The sequence below is a fragment of the Ailuropoda melanoleuca genome, unplaced genomic scaffold, assembly GCF_002007445.2.
Source record: "Ailuropoda melanoleuca isolate Jingjing unplaced genomic scaffold, ASM200744v2 unplaced-scaffold2250, whole genome shotgun sequence".
Classification (NCBI taxonomy): Eukaryota; Metazoa; Chordata; class Mammalia; order Carnivora; family Ursidae; genus Ailuropoda; species Ailuropoda melanoleuca.
The window spans coordinates 279,019-294,797 of record NW_023192171.1 but is presented as its reverse complement, the minus strand read 5'-3'; the positions used below and the strand labels follow the sequence as shown (position 1 = coordinate 294,797).

Here is a 15,779-nt window from a genome sequence, read left to right as displayed (position 1 = left end):
TATGCTGTGTCCTCAAAAGCAAATGCTCCTTCCTACTGTGATTTGACCAGATGCTTAGGGGTCCGTGTGTGGAACATTCCCAGCCTGGATGATTAACTCATGAAGGTATTGAGCATTTATTGGAGAAAGAAAGGAGGTAACTGGAAAAAAAATTGGAAAATTAACTAAAGGAGGGAACATAATGAGAGAGACTGAGTTCTCAGGTAAGCTGACCTTGCATCCTAATTGCCGCAGACTGAGGGCACTGCTAGGATCTGACACCTTCACTGTTAAAACTAGGAAAGTTCTGGCAAACTGAGATCAATTGGTTATTGAAACAGGTTTTCTGTGGTCTATACCATTTTCAATTAAGGGATAGAGGATCCTTGGACATGTATGATGTGTATGTGTATTTAGTGATTTGTCATAACTGGGATTCCATGTAGAACTTAGGCTGGCTCCTTATGAAAATCAGGTATAATGGGGCTCCCTGCGGAATGGAGACAAGCCTTTTCTTCCCATGTGGAAAACAGAACCATGTTGGAAAGAGCCCACCCTGTCAGGGAGACAGGGCTGAATTCAGTATAGGGATTCACTGGTCTGAGGGAAGGGGAGCTTCTACATAGCATTCAGTCTCAACTCCAAATTCTCTGCTCAGCTTCCTTGGATATGGGGTCAATGATGAAGGGGCACTAGAAAAACAACTTCATTTCTATTCATTCCTTCAGCTAGATATTCAGCTTTTCACTGAATTGCTGTTTTCTCAAACACTGACATGCAGAACAATATCCCACCAAGATGGATCATGTTGACTAGAGTATGGCAGACACTGAGTTGAGTAAGAAAAGGTCATTTCTGGATAAATGATACCCACCTGGACTAACAGGAGTGAGAGACTGTCATTTAAAATAAAGATGTTCTTGTGAACTGTGAAAATTATATAGAGCACAGGACTCTTTATCCCTCTCTTCCTGCCATTGAGGATTGGGAAGACTATCTTCTGTGAACATGTCAAGGAACAAAGAGACTGACAATTTCCTAGACAATTCACAAGGGAGCTTGTTCCATTTTACTACAATCCAGGAGGGTGACGACCTGAGAGAGAACTGAATTCTCAAGACAATATTGCATGAAGACCCTTCTATACATGGTTAGGTTTGAAGAAGCATCTTCTGAGCGAGAAGGGAGGCTGTGAAAACAGGACAGGTTTTGGTTTTACTTCCCCATGAACTTAGGCCACTGTGATAAGTGTTACCACTTCTATATGAGGCACAGTAATACTCAGCCTCATCCTCAGCCTGGAGCCCAGATATGGTCAGGGAAGCTGTGTTGCCAGACTTGGAGCCAGAGAAGCGATCAGGGATCCCTGATGGCCGAGTATTTGCATAATAAATCAGAGTTTTGGGAGCCATGCCAGGATACTGTTGGTACCAGGAGACATAATTATACTTCCCAATGTCATTGCTGGTTCCAGTACAAGAAATGGTAACTCTCTGTCCCAGAGCCCCGGACACTGAGGCTGGCTGAGTCAGGGTAGACTGGGCCCAGGAACCTAAAAAAAGGATAAATATAATCGTTAGCTCTGTGCTGGGTCCTCAGGTGAAAACGAAGAGGAGAGAAATGATCAGCTTAGATGTCCCCATGGGCCCTTCCCTGTGGACCTCACCTGTTCCCTGAGTGAGGAAACTGAGAAAGACCAGAGTCCAGGCCATGGTGGTGACTCCTCAACAGCACTGCCTTCTGAGACCCCCAATCCCAGGCTTGTCTCCCCCAGACCTCTATTATCTTCTCACCCTCCCTGCCTCAGGAGGGAGTGGCCTGCATGCAAATGTGCTTCCTGTACAGTCCTCCCTCACCCCCTCTGATCTGACCCTTCATTCTAGATTCTTTTCATCCTTGGGCAGCAGAGCTTTGCGAATAGACTCAAACACTTTGACATGTATTTTCTGAAGGTCAAGAATTTCTATTTTTATGCCTGATTGACCCAGAAGAGAAGGATCTCCTGAAGACTTCATGTATGTGATCTCCTAGACTTTCTGTGTTTCTGCAATACCATGACTGTCTCTCTGTGACCATGCAAGACTTAGGGCCCTTCCTTCTTTGCTCTCTGCTGGGCATCAACTTCTGAGGTTCTCTCTACTTTTAGGAAAGCGTCACTGCTGACGCCAATGGAAACATCTGCTGTGAGTTGGCAGTTGGTACTGGGCTCTCCCCTACCTGAGGGCTGCCATGGTCCCACCCATACTTGTTTGCACTGATGGACATGCAATATTGAAACCCACCAGCTTGTCAGTCACCTCAAGCTATTTACTACATGCTGCATGGAGGGTCAGGTACACAGGTGTAAGCAAACCCTAGGAGGGGAAAAGGAACACCTGCTAGGACATTCTGCACATTCCACTCATGAACAAGCCACTTGACCTTCTTCAGCCTCAAGTCTCAACCTGCGAAATCAAGGAGAAAGTTACACTGTCTGTGGTACGTAATCTAAGGAGAGATGAATCAGAGCCGGGATATGCAGGTTTGATAATGGGATATTTCTTGGTGCCCAGGGGGTTAATTGTTATAAGATTTATATTATTCAGCTCTCATTCCATTTATATTTGATCTATTTGTCTAGCAATAGTCACATTTTTTTTCTACTCAGGTTTTCATCACCATTCACCCACCGGTCACCATAAAAGTAATCTCTGGAACTTGGACCACTGAGGGAATAGAACCATTATGGAGTATCCATTCCTATTTATTTCCTGTGGAACTTTTAAAAGTCATTTTCAATTTCTCCTTTTCCTTAATGCCTGTTTCAACAGGTAACATAGCCCAAAATGGAAGTACTATTACTCGGCTCAGTTTTGATTCAGGACATAGTGAGTAGATACCACAATTCCCCATGAATGCTGCTGTAAGCCAAGAAATAATGCACGTGGGAGCTGTTTGAGTCCCTGGAACAAGCTCCTACAAGGTAGATTGGGAATGGCATTGACCTTTCAAGTAGCACAGAAACAATGCTGACTTTCCTCTTTTCCTTTCACAGTCTTGCCACCCGCCCTCAGGCAGCTGGGAGCCAGGACCAGGCACCTTCTTGAGACATAAAGAGATCCAGGAATAGCCCATTATTCTGGCTTGACATGTGAGAAAGATGATTTCTAACACTCAGAGCAACATTGGATATCCAATTTTCCATTCTTTTAGGGTTTCTTCTTTTCCTTCTCTATGTCCCTTCAGAAAGGAAATACTTCTCTTGTGAGAAAAGTAACAGTGGTGGCCTTAGGAAGTTGTTTTTCTGCCCCAAATACAATCCTCTCTGTCCTCGTGCAACATGGCCCAGACATCAGCACTGTCAGGGGAATTGCATAGCAGTGGAGAGGAGCCAAAGATCCACGGATCTATCCACAATACAAGAAGGAAGATCCAGTGAACTGGAAATACTGGGGAGATGGTAGAGGCAGAGAAGCCTGGGAAAGCAATGCTGAAACTTGTTTATGAGTTCGTGGTTCATCTCTAAGCTGCACTTGTGCAGTGTCTGATAATAAGAATGGAACAATGTGGGTAACAGAACAGGAAGGGACTTCCACTGACAACCCAGATGTGACCTGTGGAGCTCACTCTGTAGCTTGCCTTTAGGAAAGATGCAAATAGCAGACCAATGGTTTTGCAAACTGTCTGACACAGAAATTACATTCCACAGAAGGCTCTTTGAAGCTATGAGCTTGGACCTGATTGGGTCAAGTATCAACTAAAACAAAACCTTCAGTTAGGATTTACACAGGAATCCCAGCTTCATAAAATAACACTGGATTGATTCAGGACAGGTGCCAAAATTACTCAGTATATGAAACAAGGAAAATCTCAGCTGGCCTGGAAAATAAATTTAAAGATACTTAACCCAGTATGACAGATAATTTGGATTATCTCACAAAGACTTTAAACCAGCTACTTAAAAATTGACACCAAAAAAGGGAGGGATTTCTCTGAAAATTACTCGAGGGATAGTACGTCTCAGCCAAGAAATAGAAAACATAATGAAGAACATCTCAAAAGTACATTATATGGAACTGACTAGAGATTGGAAAATAAAAGACTAATGACCTCAGGGTCAAAGCAAAGAAAATTGTACAATCTAAAATACAGAGGGAAAAAAGATTTAGGAATCAAAAACTATCAAAAAACTGTGGAATGTCTCCAGGTGCCCCAAAATGCAAGGAATGGGGGATCCTAAAAGAGAAGACAAAGAGAACTAGGAGGAAACTTGTGCTTCCAGAAGCTGAACAAACCCCAAGGACAAGAAACATGAACACCCCGTGAAGGCACATTTTCCCTAATTCGTGGTTGTGTGGACCCTTTTCCAGACAACTGTTTGACTTGAGTGACTTTTCATTTCTTAATAAACCATCAAGAGAGGAATTTTGTTCCCTCATGATTCTCAACTGGTGATGAGTATCGAAATGATGATGGTGATGAAAACAAAATTAGTGTGAGTGCAAGTAGTACATAAGTAGGTAAATCTCCACATCCCCTCTCCCTGGTGTAGAAAGACTTAACAGTCCTTGTTCTACCAGACCCTCCCCAAACAGATTTGTCTTAGCAGAGCATAAAACACACCTGCTTGGGATTAGGGGAAGCCAAGTAGAGTTGGCGGTGTGCTATTAGGATGAGAACATGGGTGTGATATAGATGTTGAGATCTGGGGCAACCTCCCTCAGGTGATCATCCCCTTTTCAGACTCTTCCTCAAGAAACCAAAAAGCTCATCCATGAGGAAACTGAGATCACTAAGGGGTTGGCAACAATGATACCAGCTTGAAATGCCTGTGTTTCTCTAGCCTGGATTCCTTTTGAGTACTTTTCTGTTCTGAGCTAGCTTGGTCTTGACATGACATAGTACCAATGTCATGGTCAGTCAAGAGGACACCCTCTCTCTCCCTCAAGAGAAGTGTCCAGAGACTCCTCCCGGAGGACATGTTGAGTCAATTAGCACAGGACTTGGGAGTCCTAACCTCTGACAATATTCACCTTTTCCCAGGTCCTTATCTCTCCTCTTCAGTAGGTGCTGTGAAAAACTCCCAGGAAGACTAACCCACACTGACCCGGATGCTCTCTTAAGCTTAATGTCTTCTGGGATCTCACCCAAAGGACACATTGTCCTTTCCTTTCTCAGGCAGTTTGTTGCTTTCTGCTCACTGTTTCACTTTCTACACACTGTTGCACCCAAATGTTTGGTGATGCATACAAAGGTGCAAAGAATATATTGGAAATAAAAGGGATGAATAATACCACACTCAGTATAGAGTTAATTGCAGATTGGATAGACAGCTGATTGGTTTTTTTTTTTTAAAGGTGGCTCTGCTTTGAGTGGGTAGATTTGGTTTCCATTTATTATTCTTTCTAAAAGTATAAACCTTTATTTTATGCAGCCTTGTTTAGATAAGCATTATAATGAAAGAATTTGGAAAACAATCTCAAATATACCTGAGCACTTTTCCTGTCCTTTATGTAGAGCAGATTGTGAACAAATATAGAAGAGAGCATTGCCATGAGAAACTAGATGTAAAAAGAGAAAACACTGCCCTTTGGGTATTTCGCTTTTTGTTTAAATAAATACACACAGTATCCATGAGAAACAAACTGGAAAAGAGAACAAGCCAATGGTAGGACTAAGCCACCCTCCAATGGTTCTGCTGAGGCTGTGGTCTGTGACCTCCTTCCTGGCTCACCCCAGCATGTTCAGGGCAGATCCAGAGGGCAGGTAAAATGGAAGGAAAGATGAGCCTTAATGTGGAATGCTTTGGAGTCACAAAGACAAGACAAGAATATGCCAGGCTGCCTCCTGAGTAATTCCCTACAAATGTGCGTTGATTCTTGAATTGTAAATATAAATCTAAAAAAATAAAAATAAATTGTGTGGGGGGATGAAATTTTCTCTGATCACCAAGAAGGGAAGGCCTTCCTCTCTTTTCTTTTTGTATTTACCAAGAAAACATGAGTTCTCAATTTTTCTCTGCTCTCACTTAAATTACTTAATGTGTTTTGCATGTAAATAAGACACTTGTCAGGTTTACAACCAATGGAGCTCTTTCTCAAGTTCCAGAGACCCATCACTTTGAAATGGAAACATCAAGGCTGACAGTGTCCCTACTTTACAATTTCTTTGGGATGAAGAGAATGGGTCTAACATGCCTGGGAATCTGGTTCCAAGTTGCAAAAGTACTTCCTGGCATGAATGTAGGAAATTGTTTATCCTAGAAATTTTGTATATTAACCCCTTATACAATGTATATGTTATAAATATTCCATTCCATAGGTTGTCTTCACTTTCTGAAATTACCAGGCATCCACTCCAATTCCTGACGTTTTGTTGGATCACAAGTTACATGGGAAACCATCTGTGCCCTGTACCAGTGTGAGCAATGGTGGATTTTCATTTTTTTTATAATAATTTTTTATTATGCTAAGTTGACTGTGTCCCTAGAAAATTCACCAAGGGAATGTCTTCCGTTCGGACATCATTGGAGGACAAGGGAGTGTTAAGAACTGAATTCTCATGGCCACATTGCAGGAAGCCCCCTCTGCACAGGATTGGCTATCGTCTTCAGAGCAAGGGGAGAGCCTGTGAGCTCAGGACAGGTTTTGGTGTCACATCCCCATGAATTTCCACCACTGTGATAACTGCCACTAACTGTGTATGAGTCACAGTCATAATCAGCCTCATTCTCGTATGGGAGACCAGAGATGGTCAGGGAGGCTGTGTTGCCAGAGCTGGAGCGATCAGGGATCCCTGAGGGCTCCTTATTGACACATGAATTAGAGGTTTAAGAGTCGATCGCAGGTGCTGTTGCTGCCAGGAGACATATTCAGAGGCCCCATTACCACTGCTGCTTCAGGCTCAGGAGATGGTAACAGTCCTTCCCAGAGCCCCAGGTACTGAGGGAGGCTGATTTGGGGCACACTGGTCTAGGACACTGAAAAGTACAAAACACACCCTTTTTAATTCATTACTGGGCCCAAGTTAAGATTGTGGAGGAGAAATAGATGGGCCCACATGTACCTTTGGTCCCGTGCAAGGAGGCCTCACCTGTGCCTTTAGTGAGGAGCATGAGGACCAGACTCCAGGCTGTGGTGGAGACACCCCAAGAGCACTGACTTCTGAGACCCCAACCTGAAGGCTGACTGTCCCCCTCCTCTAATCCCCTTCCCCTGCTTGGAATAGGAAGAGGCCTCTATGCAAATGTGCTTCAAGTACAAGCCTTTAATCACCCCCTCTAATGTGACCCTTCATTCTACGTATATCTGCATGCCGGGGCAACAGAACTTAGCTGAAGAATTCCAATAATTTGACCTGGATTTTCTAGGACAGAGCTCATGTTTCTGCCCAGAAAATGCAGCCAGACTTGGAATGTCCCTTAGTTCTTACTGTTGGAGTCCACATACAGTTGAGGAATGATCCCATTCCTTTCCACTTGTGTTGTGTTCATTGTGCCTGGGGAAAAGAACCAGAGGGGCTGGAGTTAGAGAGATTCACTCTTTGCATGGCAGGCCTCAAAAACAGAGGAGAGGCTGGTTCTCATCCCTTATCTCCTTCTTCTCCTCCTCAGTAGGGGGGGTCCTCCTGCTTCTCAGTCCCCTTCCTTGCAGGACTCTGAGGGTGAAGTCTGGGGGTGTCTCTTGGCCTCTCATGCAGGGGACTTATTGGGGCAAAATAGATTTGGATCACCCTTCACACATGGTCCTCCTTTGCATGACTCAGGATGAATCAACTCTTGGGACTCTGCACAGGTTAGGGTAAATCTCAGTCATGACCTTCCTCAAATCCAGGTCCTTGCTGACCCATGTTGTTCACAGATGGTGCAACCCAAGACAGGGAAGGCTGCTGAGTGAGAGTGGGAATTTCTTCTCTGCTCCATCTCCCCCTTCCTTTTTCCCCTTCCAGTCAGTACCAAGTCCTGAGATTGCTCTTAAATCTGTCTTCCTCAAGAAAGGAATGTGTAACCTGCCACGCCAGGGGCTTCAGACCCTACCCCTCATCACCAGCTAGCTTTTCCCCCTTAACAGACTTGTCACAAAGTTTGTGTTAGTGTGGCAGTTCTTGGCTCAGGGCTGTGGAAATATTAGAGGTCAAATAAACCATATCCTGAAGAAAGCCGGGATGAGAACAATGGCACAGGTGAGGAAAAAATAAAAACTATTGGTTACTTATACCTTTGAATAAAATATATTGGGAGAGAGGGGCACCTGGGTGTCACAGTTGTTAAGCATCTGCCTTGGGCTCAGGGCGTGATCCCGACATTATGGGATGGAGCCCCATTCAGGCTCCTCCACTCTGACCCTGCTTCTTCCTCTACCATTGGCCCTGCTTGTGTTCCCTCTCTCACTGTCTGTCTGTATCTCTGTCAAATAAATAAATAAAATCTTTCAAAAAATATTGGGAGAGAGAATGAGAAAGAGAGTTCAGTCAGCATCTGAAACAGCCAAAGTAAACAGGAGCAGTTTTCCAGGGTTTGTGAATTAGGGTAGAAGGGAACAGGGGTCAGGATTACTGTAAAGAGCCCACCTCTAGGACTTAACATCAGAGTGTAGTTATCTATCACATGGGGCAGAAGACATTCTTCACTTAATCTCCTCTGTACAGAGATTAACAACGCATAGCTGTGCACCTTCCTGGGGAGAAGTCCTTTCCACTAACAAAGAGCTGCCTGACCTAGAGTGCTTTCTCATTAGATGGTTTAAAGGGGAAATACCATTGGGGCACCTGGGTGGCTCAGCAGTTAAGCCTCTGCCTTCCACACAGGGCATGATCCCAGCATTCTGGGATTGAGCCTAGCATCAGGTTCCTCCACTGGGAGCCTGCTTCTTCCTTTCCCACTCTCCCTGATCATGTTCCTTCTCTCGCTGGCTGGCTGTCTCTGTCAAATAAATAAATAAAACCTTTAAAAAATCAAAAAATAAAGGGGAAATATCGATCAGGCTGACTGGTCCCTTTCTGAAGAGATGGGACTTTCAGGAAATGGACTATGAATTTTGCCAAGTGTGAATTCCTAAAGAAACTACTGCACCTGCCCCAGAGGATGGAGGGGCCTCCATAGAAATGTGCATCCTGATGTCCCCATGTTGGGTGAGCATCTTCAGAGCAAGTAGGGAGCCTGTGAACAGAGGGCAGGTGTTGGTCTCACTTGCTCATGAAATGGGATCACTGTGAAAAATTGTAGCTACCACCATATGAGCATCAGTAATACTCAACCTCGTCTTCAGCCTGGAGCCCAGAGATGGTCAGGGAGGCCGTGTTTCCAGATCTGGAGCCAGAGAAGGGATCAGGGTTCCTCGATGGCCAAGAATTTAAGTTATAAATCAGGAGTTTGGGGAAGTGCCTGGGAGTTGCTGATACCAGGAGATGTAATTACCACTCCCAATGTTACTGCTGCTTCCAGCACAGGAGATGGTGATGGTCTGACACAAGGCCCCGGATACTGAGGGAGGCTGAGTTACGGAAGACTGTGCCCAGGATCCTGAAAAGTGAATGAACACGATCTAGTGAGTTTAGTGGTGGTGCCCCAGGTGAGTCTGAGGAGGAGACAAAGGATCCACCCAGATGTCCCTGTGCTCCCTTTCCTAGAGGGTTCATCTGTGTCCTGAGTGAGGAAGGTAAGGAGGACCAGAGCCCAGGCCATGGTGGAGATGCTCCAAGAACACTGACTTCTCAGACCCCAAACCAGAGCCTGGCTCCCCCATAACTGTCTTATCCACTCCCCCTTCCTCAGAGAAAGGAGGGCCTCCATGCAAATGTACTTCCTGCCCTGCCTCTCCTCACCCACTTTGATATGATTCTCTATAACAAATAATTCTTCATCCCTGGGCAACAAAGCCTAGGTGTCCAGATATTAACACATGTCAAATGCATTCGCTGAATCATAAGAGGCAGAGTCTGTGACAGACCCCAGGAATTCAAGCCAGCCTTGGAATATCCTTGCCTTCCACTGAGGAAGTCTTGGTGTGGCTGGTGGAGGAATCCCAGGACCACTTCGCTGTTCAGGAGGGGGGTTAGGAAAGCTCTCTAGGCTGGCAGAGATTAGGGGAGATTTAATTACTTCTCTCAAAAGGAGCATAGGCAGAGCTGGGGTCTCATTCTCCCTCAAATCACTCTTGGTGCCCTCAGTTAACTTTTCTCAAGACTCACTCTCCTGCTCTACAGTGCTTTGAGGTTAGGAGATGTTTACTGGAACTTCCATAAAGGTAACTACTGGAATGCAACAGAATTTAAGCCCCCCTTCCCTCGTGTCGCAAATAGAGTGGCTCCAGAAGCACGTTTGGACCTACCTTCAGGATAAGAGAACAGCCAAAATTGCTTTTCCCAAATTCAGGTCCTTGCTGCCTCCTAGTGGCCACAGGTCATAAAGGCCAAGCTCCAGGGAAGGCAACTGACAGAGCTGGAAACCCATGCTCTGCCCCTCCTTCTGCCCACCCTCCAAATCTTCCCAGCTCTGTCCCAAGCTCTGACCCTTTCTGGCGCAATTCAAGATCCTTCCAATTTTTCCTTTATTTACTCCATAATGAAATATGGCACCAGCAACATCAAGTGGCACAGATGCTCTTTCTCCGTGTTGGCAGGAAAGCCATGTCACAGGGATAAGGTATGTGAGGTGGACGTGGCTCAGGGCTGAGGAAACATCACACATTGAATTAATCCAGCCCCAGTCGGTTCAAGGACGACAAAATAGGGATATTGAGAAAATGATTGAATTCTCAACATGCTTAGGAAAAAAGAATAATGCAAGAAAGAGAGATCTGAGTAGAGTAGACAAATATCTCATTGAAATCCAGAGAAAGGATTCAGGGTCTGAGCCTCTGGGAGAAGGGGAAGGGAGTCAATATTGGTCTCAGGGGATCTGCTCCAGGGACATCTCACAGGGCAAGTCTGTGTGCCCAGGAAACACAGGATGTTCTCTGTCTGCCTCTTGGTGCACATTTGTAACCTGACCTCACAGCTAGGTCCTTCCTAAGCAAATCTCTTCATCCACAGAGATGTTTGACCTAGTGTGTTTTCTTGAAGCAGATGGGTTTGGAGAAAAATTGTGTCCCCNACAGCTAGGTCCTTCCTAAGCAAATCTCTTCATCCACAGAGATGTTTGACCTAGTGTGTTTTCTTGAAGCAGGTGGGTTTGGAGAAAAATTGTGTCCCCGGCCCAGAGCATGGGATGAGCAGAGTGGTGACCACTGGGATGGGGGCAAGGAAAAGTGTTCTGGGAAACAAGAATCATTTGGGACTTGAGATTGTTTCTGTTCTTTAAACATTCAACTACTGTACTATTTAGACCATTGTTTAAGTAAGGACGTCTAATTTTTGGATAAGAATACCACATTAACTAGATCATGACCTTGTCAGAATCAGGGATGCATCTGAAACTAGGCTTGCAGCCCATTAGTTTGGATCACTGTGTCTTGGGATCACAGCAGAGAGGCAGCCTGTGAACATTCTGGTGTCCACATTCTTCCTGCAGATAACCAACACTGCTCTTCCCGAGGAGATATCATGCATCTGTTTCATCTCTGTGAGTACTAGCAGCACCCTCAGGGCCTCCATCATAGAGGAATAAGGGTTTCAGGTCAAATGTTTTTGAGTATTCTGCCCGCACAATTACACATAACAGAAATAATAAGCTTGATTACCACAAAATGAGGCAAAATTAAGACTTGCACATAATATGATTAATGCACAATACAGCTAAAGTGTGTACAATTTTAAAATCATAGAAATCAATATGTATGTTGCATCATTTAGTATACAAGAAATATAGAGATTCCTTAAACAATAGCAAGTTAAAAGAGAAAGAAAGAGAGGGAAAATATCCAGACCACATTTATGGCATCTGACCCAGATATCAAAGGATACATGAATGGTTACTCATTCACGTGCTGATTCCCTTCCCATGTAGTATAATAAAAGCATGGGTGGATTAGTTGGCCTCAGGGACTTCTAAAATATTTCAAATAATTCTACCAAAGGTGTTTATTTTCTCATCATTAAAAAGAAGTTTTTGAAATAGGTACTATTGAATTATTTGAGAAGGCATAGAAGACTGTTCTTGCAGTTTGAGGCACAGCATATGAGACAGAAGGGCTATGGCAGCTCCACAGATCTCATGTTGGAGTGATCCTGTTCATTCCATATCTAGCCTGTGATTTTCCTGGTAATTTCCCTATTATGAAAATAGAGACTAATTTCTCAGAAGGAAACTGTTGTCCCATCTAAGAGGAGACAGAGTCCAAGTAGCAGTGGGGCCTCCCTGACCTCCTGTGCACATGTGGATACATTGTAAGGATCTCACTGATGCCATGACAGTCAGGGAGCATGGCTAACACTAGAGGCCCTAGAGTCCAAGCAGACAATGGTCCCTCTGCCAACTTGTTTGTCTCCATGAAGAACCACACCCTACAGCAGGTGAAGCTTCTGACCAGCCTCTCGAAGACAGGGATCCATGACTCAGGACACTGTTCTGTGTTCAGTAGCACAGACTCCATTCCCACTGTGCTGACAATGATGCTGATGGATTCCATGTACAACACTGTTCTGGCCTCAATGATTCAATAATTCAACAACAATAGGGCTGAGTGTTTACTGGGGAAAGGAAGAATGTACATCGTGAGAAGATTTTTGAAAATAATTGTTGGTGAGAACATTATGGAAAGATTGAGCTCTCAAGTGGGTGAGGGCTATTCAGAGAAACAAAACTATACGCATTGTGTTGTGTGTGTGTATATGTGTGTGTGTTTATTTGTTATTTTTAAATATATGATATATGCATTTATATAAGTATATAATATACTTAATACATATATAATATGTTTTGTACATAAGTATAATATATATATAAATTATATGAGGTCTACATTATATATAAATATACAAAAATGATACATATACATTTAAAATGTATTTGTATACTTGTGAAGTGTATCCAATCAGGACAGACTCACATGATTATTGTACAGGGAAGCTCGTGAGCTGCCATCAGCCACCTACAGAACCAGTATAGTCAGCGGCATAATTCACTTAGGTCCCGAAGCCCTGAGATCAAGGAAGTCAGCAGATCCAGCCTTCCAGCCCATGGGATGAAGAAGGTGAGATAAGATTCCCAGCTCAACCAGAGATTTTAGAAGTGAGGTGAATTCCTCTGTCTATGGTCTTTGTTTCCTGCAAGCCCTCATGCTTTGGGTCAGGCACACACACCTTAAGTACAGCAATCGACTGTATTGAACCCACAAATTCAAATTCTAATCTCCGCCAGGAACACCCTCACAGGGACACCCAGAAATAATGTTTCACCTTTGCACCCCATGCATGTTGACACAAAAACTTCACCATCTCAGTGACCATCTTTCCTGATTCCCCAACAGGTAATGAGGTTGTTGAGAGGACATGGCATTTCCAGTGCTAAACTGGGAAATTTCTGGCTAGATGACTAGAGTTGGTCGCCCCTGGGGTCTTCAAATACCCAGGCCTACCTTCATTCAATTGTTCAAGGACTTCATAGATGTACTGTTAAATCTTTCAGTTAATTTATTTAGGTTTATATAATTAGCGATTCATATAAGTAGAACTCCAGCCAGAGAGCAGTTGCTTATTAGGAAAATGGATGTTTTGGCTTTCCTGAGGAAAGAGGGACACATCCAACAGCTTTCTCTTCCAATCTAGAAGAAAAGGACCCATTTTCGAAAGAGCTCTGGCTAACGGGGACAGTCTCCTCATTTCTATGTGGCTGAATTGAAAAGTGGGGAAGAGTCCCATTCTGGGAGGAGAGCACAAAGGCAAAGAGGAAGCCATCATTTTACTCATCAGATGCAGTGTTGCCCTAGGATGTTCTGGTGATCAAGCAGAGGAGATAAAGAACTGATTTTTAGGACCATCCCTCATGAAGCCCCCTCTGTACATTGCTGGGAAGCATATGCAGGACAAGGAGGGAGCCTGTGAACACAGGGCAAGTTTTGGTCTCACTTTCCCATAACTTTGGAAATTAATACTACCAGCAGTGATAATCAGCCTCACCTTTAGCTTGGCATCTGGAGATGGTCAGGGAGGTTGTCTTGCCAGACTTGGAGCCAGAAAAGCAATCAGGCACACCTGAGAGCCCTGTATTGGTATAGTAAACCAGCAGTTTCAAAGTTATTCCTGGGTGCTGCTGGTACCAGGAGATTTCATTATGAATCCCCAATATCATGCTGCTTCCACCACAGGATCTACTGACAGTCTTTCCCAGAGTCTTGGAGAACAAGAGAGGCTGAGTTAGGTTAGACTGAGCCCACGACCTAAAAATGGAAGAACACACACTGTTGAGTTCAGTCCTGGGGCCTTAAAGAAACTGAGAAAAGGAGACAAATGATCAGCCCGGATGTCACTATGGTTCCTTCCACAGAACTTCAAGAATGCCTTGAGTAAGGAAGTTGATAAGGACCTGAGCCCAGGCCCTGGTGGAGACACCCCAAGAACACTGACTTCTAACAACTACCCTGGTCCTGGCTCCCCAAGACCTCACTTATCCCCTGCCGTTGACCCAGAAAATTGAAGGGCCTCTAGGCAAATGTGCTTCCTGTATCTGCCATTCCTCATCCCTTCTTACCTACCCGGCATTCTTGATACTTTTCCATTCCAGAGCAGCAGAACATAGCCGAATGATAAAAACATGTTGACATGGATTTTCTAGGACACAGCTCATGTTAGTTCCTAGGAAATGGAGCCAGACTTGGAATGCCCCTTAGTTCCTACTGTGAGTATCCCCATGCAGTTGACAAATAATCCCAGAACTTACCCTTCATGCCATGTGGATCGAGGGTGAGAACATGGCAATGAAAGGCTGGAATTAGGAGAGATTCACTCTTTCTTTTGTAGGCACCAAAAACAGCTGGAGTTGTTCACATGTCTCACAGCCTTCCTCTCCTCCTCACTAGCATGGGTTATCATGCCTCTTTTGGTCCCCTTCCTCACAGGGCTCTGAGTCTGAGGACTGGAGGTGTTTGTTGGACTTTCGAGTAAGAACTTATTGAGACAGAATAGATTTGGATCACCCCTCTCACGTGGTCCTCTTCTGAAGCACTCAGGAGGAATCAGGTCTTGGGAAATCTAAAGGTCGGGGTAAAGCACATTAATGACCTTCCCTAAATCCATATCCATGGTGCCCCATGGTGGCCTCCCATGGTGCAACCCAAGGACCAGTGAAGATCATTATGTGGGATCAGGAAATCTCTCCTGTGTCCCTCTACTCCAGGTTCCTTGCACTCCCTGTTCAATATCAGGCCCCTAGCACCTCCAAAGGCATCTCTTTCTCCTCCTGGTGCTATTTTCCTGAATTAACCCAGCAAGGAGGGTGGTCATTCTTTTCCATGTAATTCCTTTAATTTCTTTAAAAGATGTGGACTTTTTTTTAAATTTTTTTCTTTTTTTTAATTTAAATTCAATTAATTAACGTATAATGTATAATTAGTTTCAGAGGTAGAGTCAAGTGTTTCATAAGTTGCATATAACATCCAGTGCTCATTACATCAAGTGCCCTCCTCAATGCCCATCACTCAGTTACCCCATCCCATTATCCACCTCCCTTCTAGCAACCCTCAGTTTGTTTCCTATAGTTAAGAGCCTCTCATGGTTTGTCTCCCTCTCGGAGTTTGTCTTATTTTATTTTCCCTCTCTTCCCATCTGATTCTGTTCAGTTTCTTAAATGCCACATATGAGTTAAATCATATGATAATTGTCTTTCACTGATTGACTCACTTTACTCACCCAGATAACTTCTAGTTTCAACCATCCTTGCAAATGGG

General features: G+C 44.2%; 1 gene segment (V, D, J or C); it reads right to left on the bottom strand.

The window, feature by feature from the left end:
• Window positions 1-1,130: 1,130 nt before the first annotated feature.
• LOC105234852 overlaps window positions 1,131-15,779 on the bottom strand; it is a 28,654-nt gene continuing 14,005 nt past the window's right edge. The window contains 1 exon segment of the V gene segment in view: window positions 1,131-1,531. Within this exon segment, the coding sequence occupies window positions 1,131-1,531 (401 nt within the window).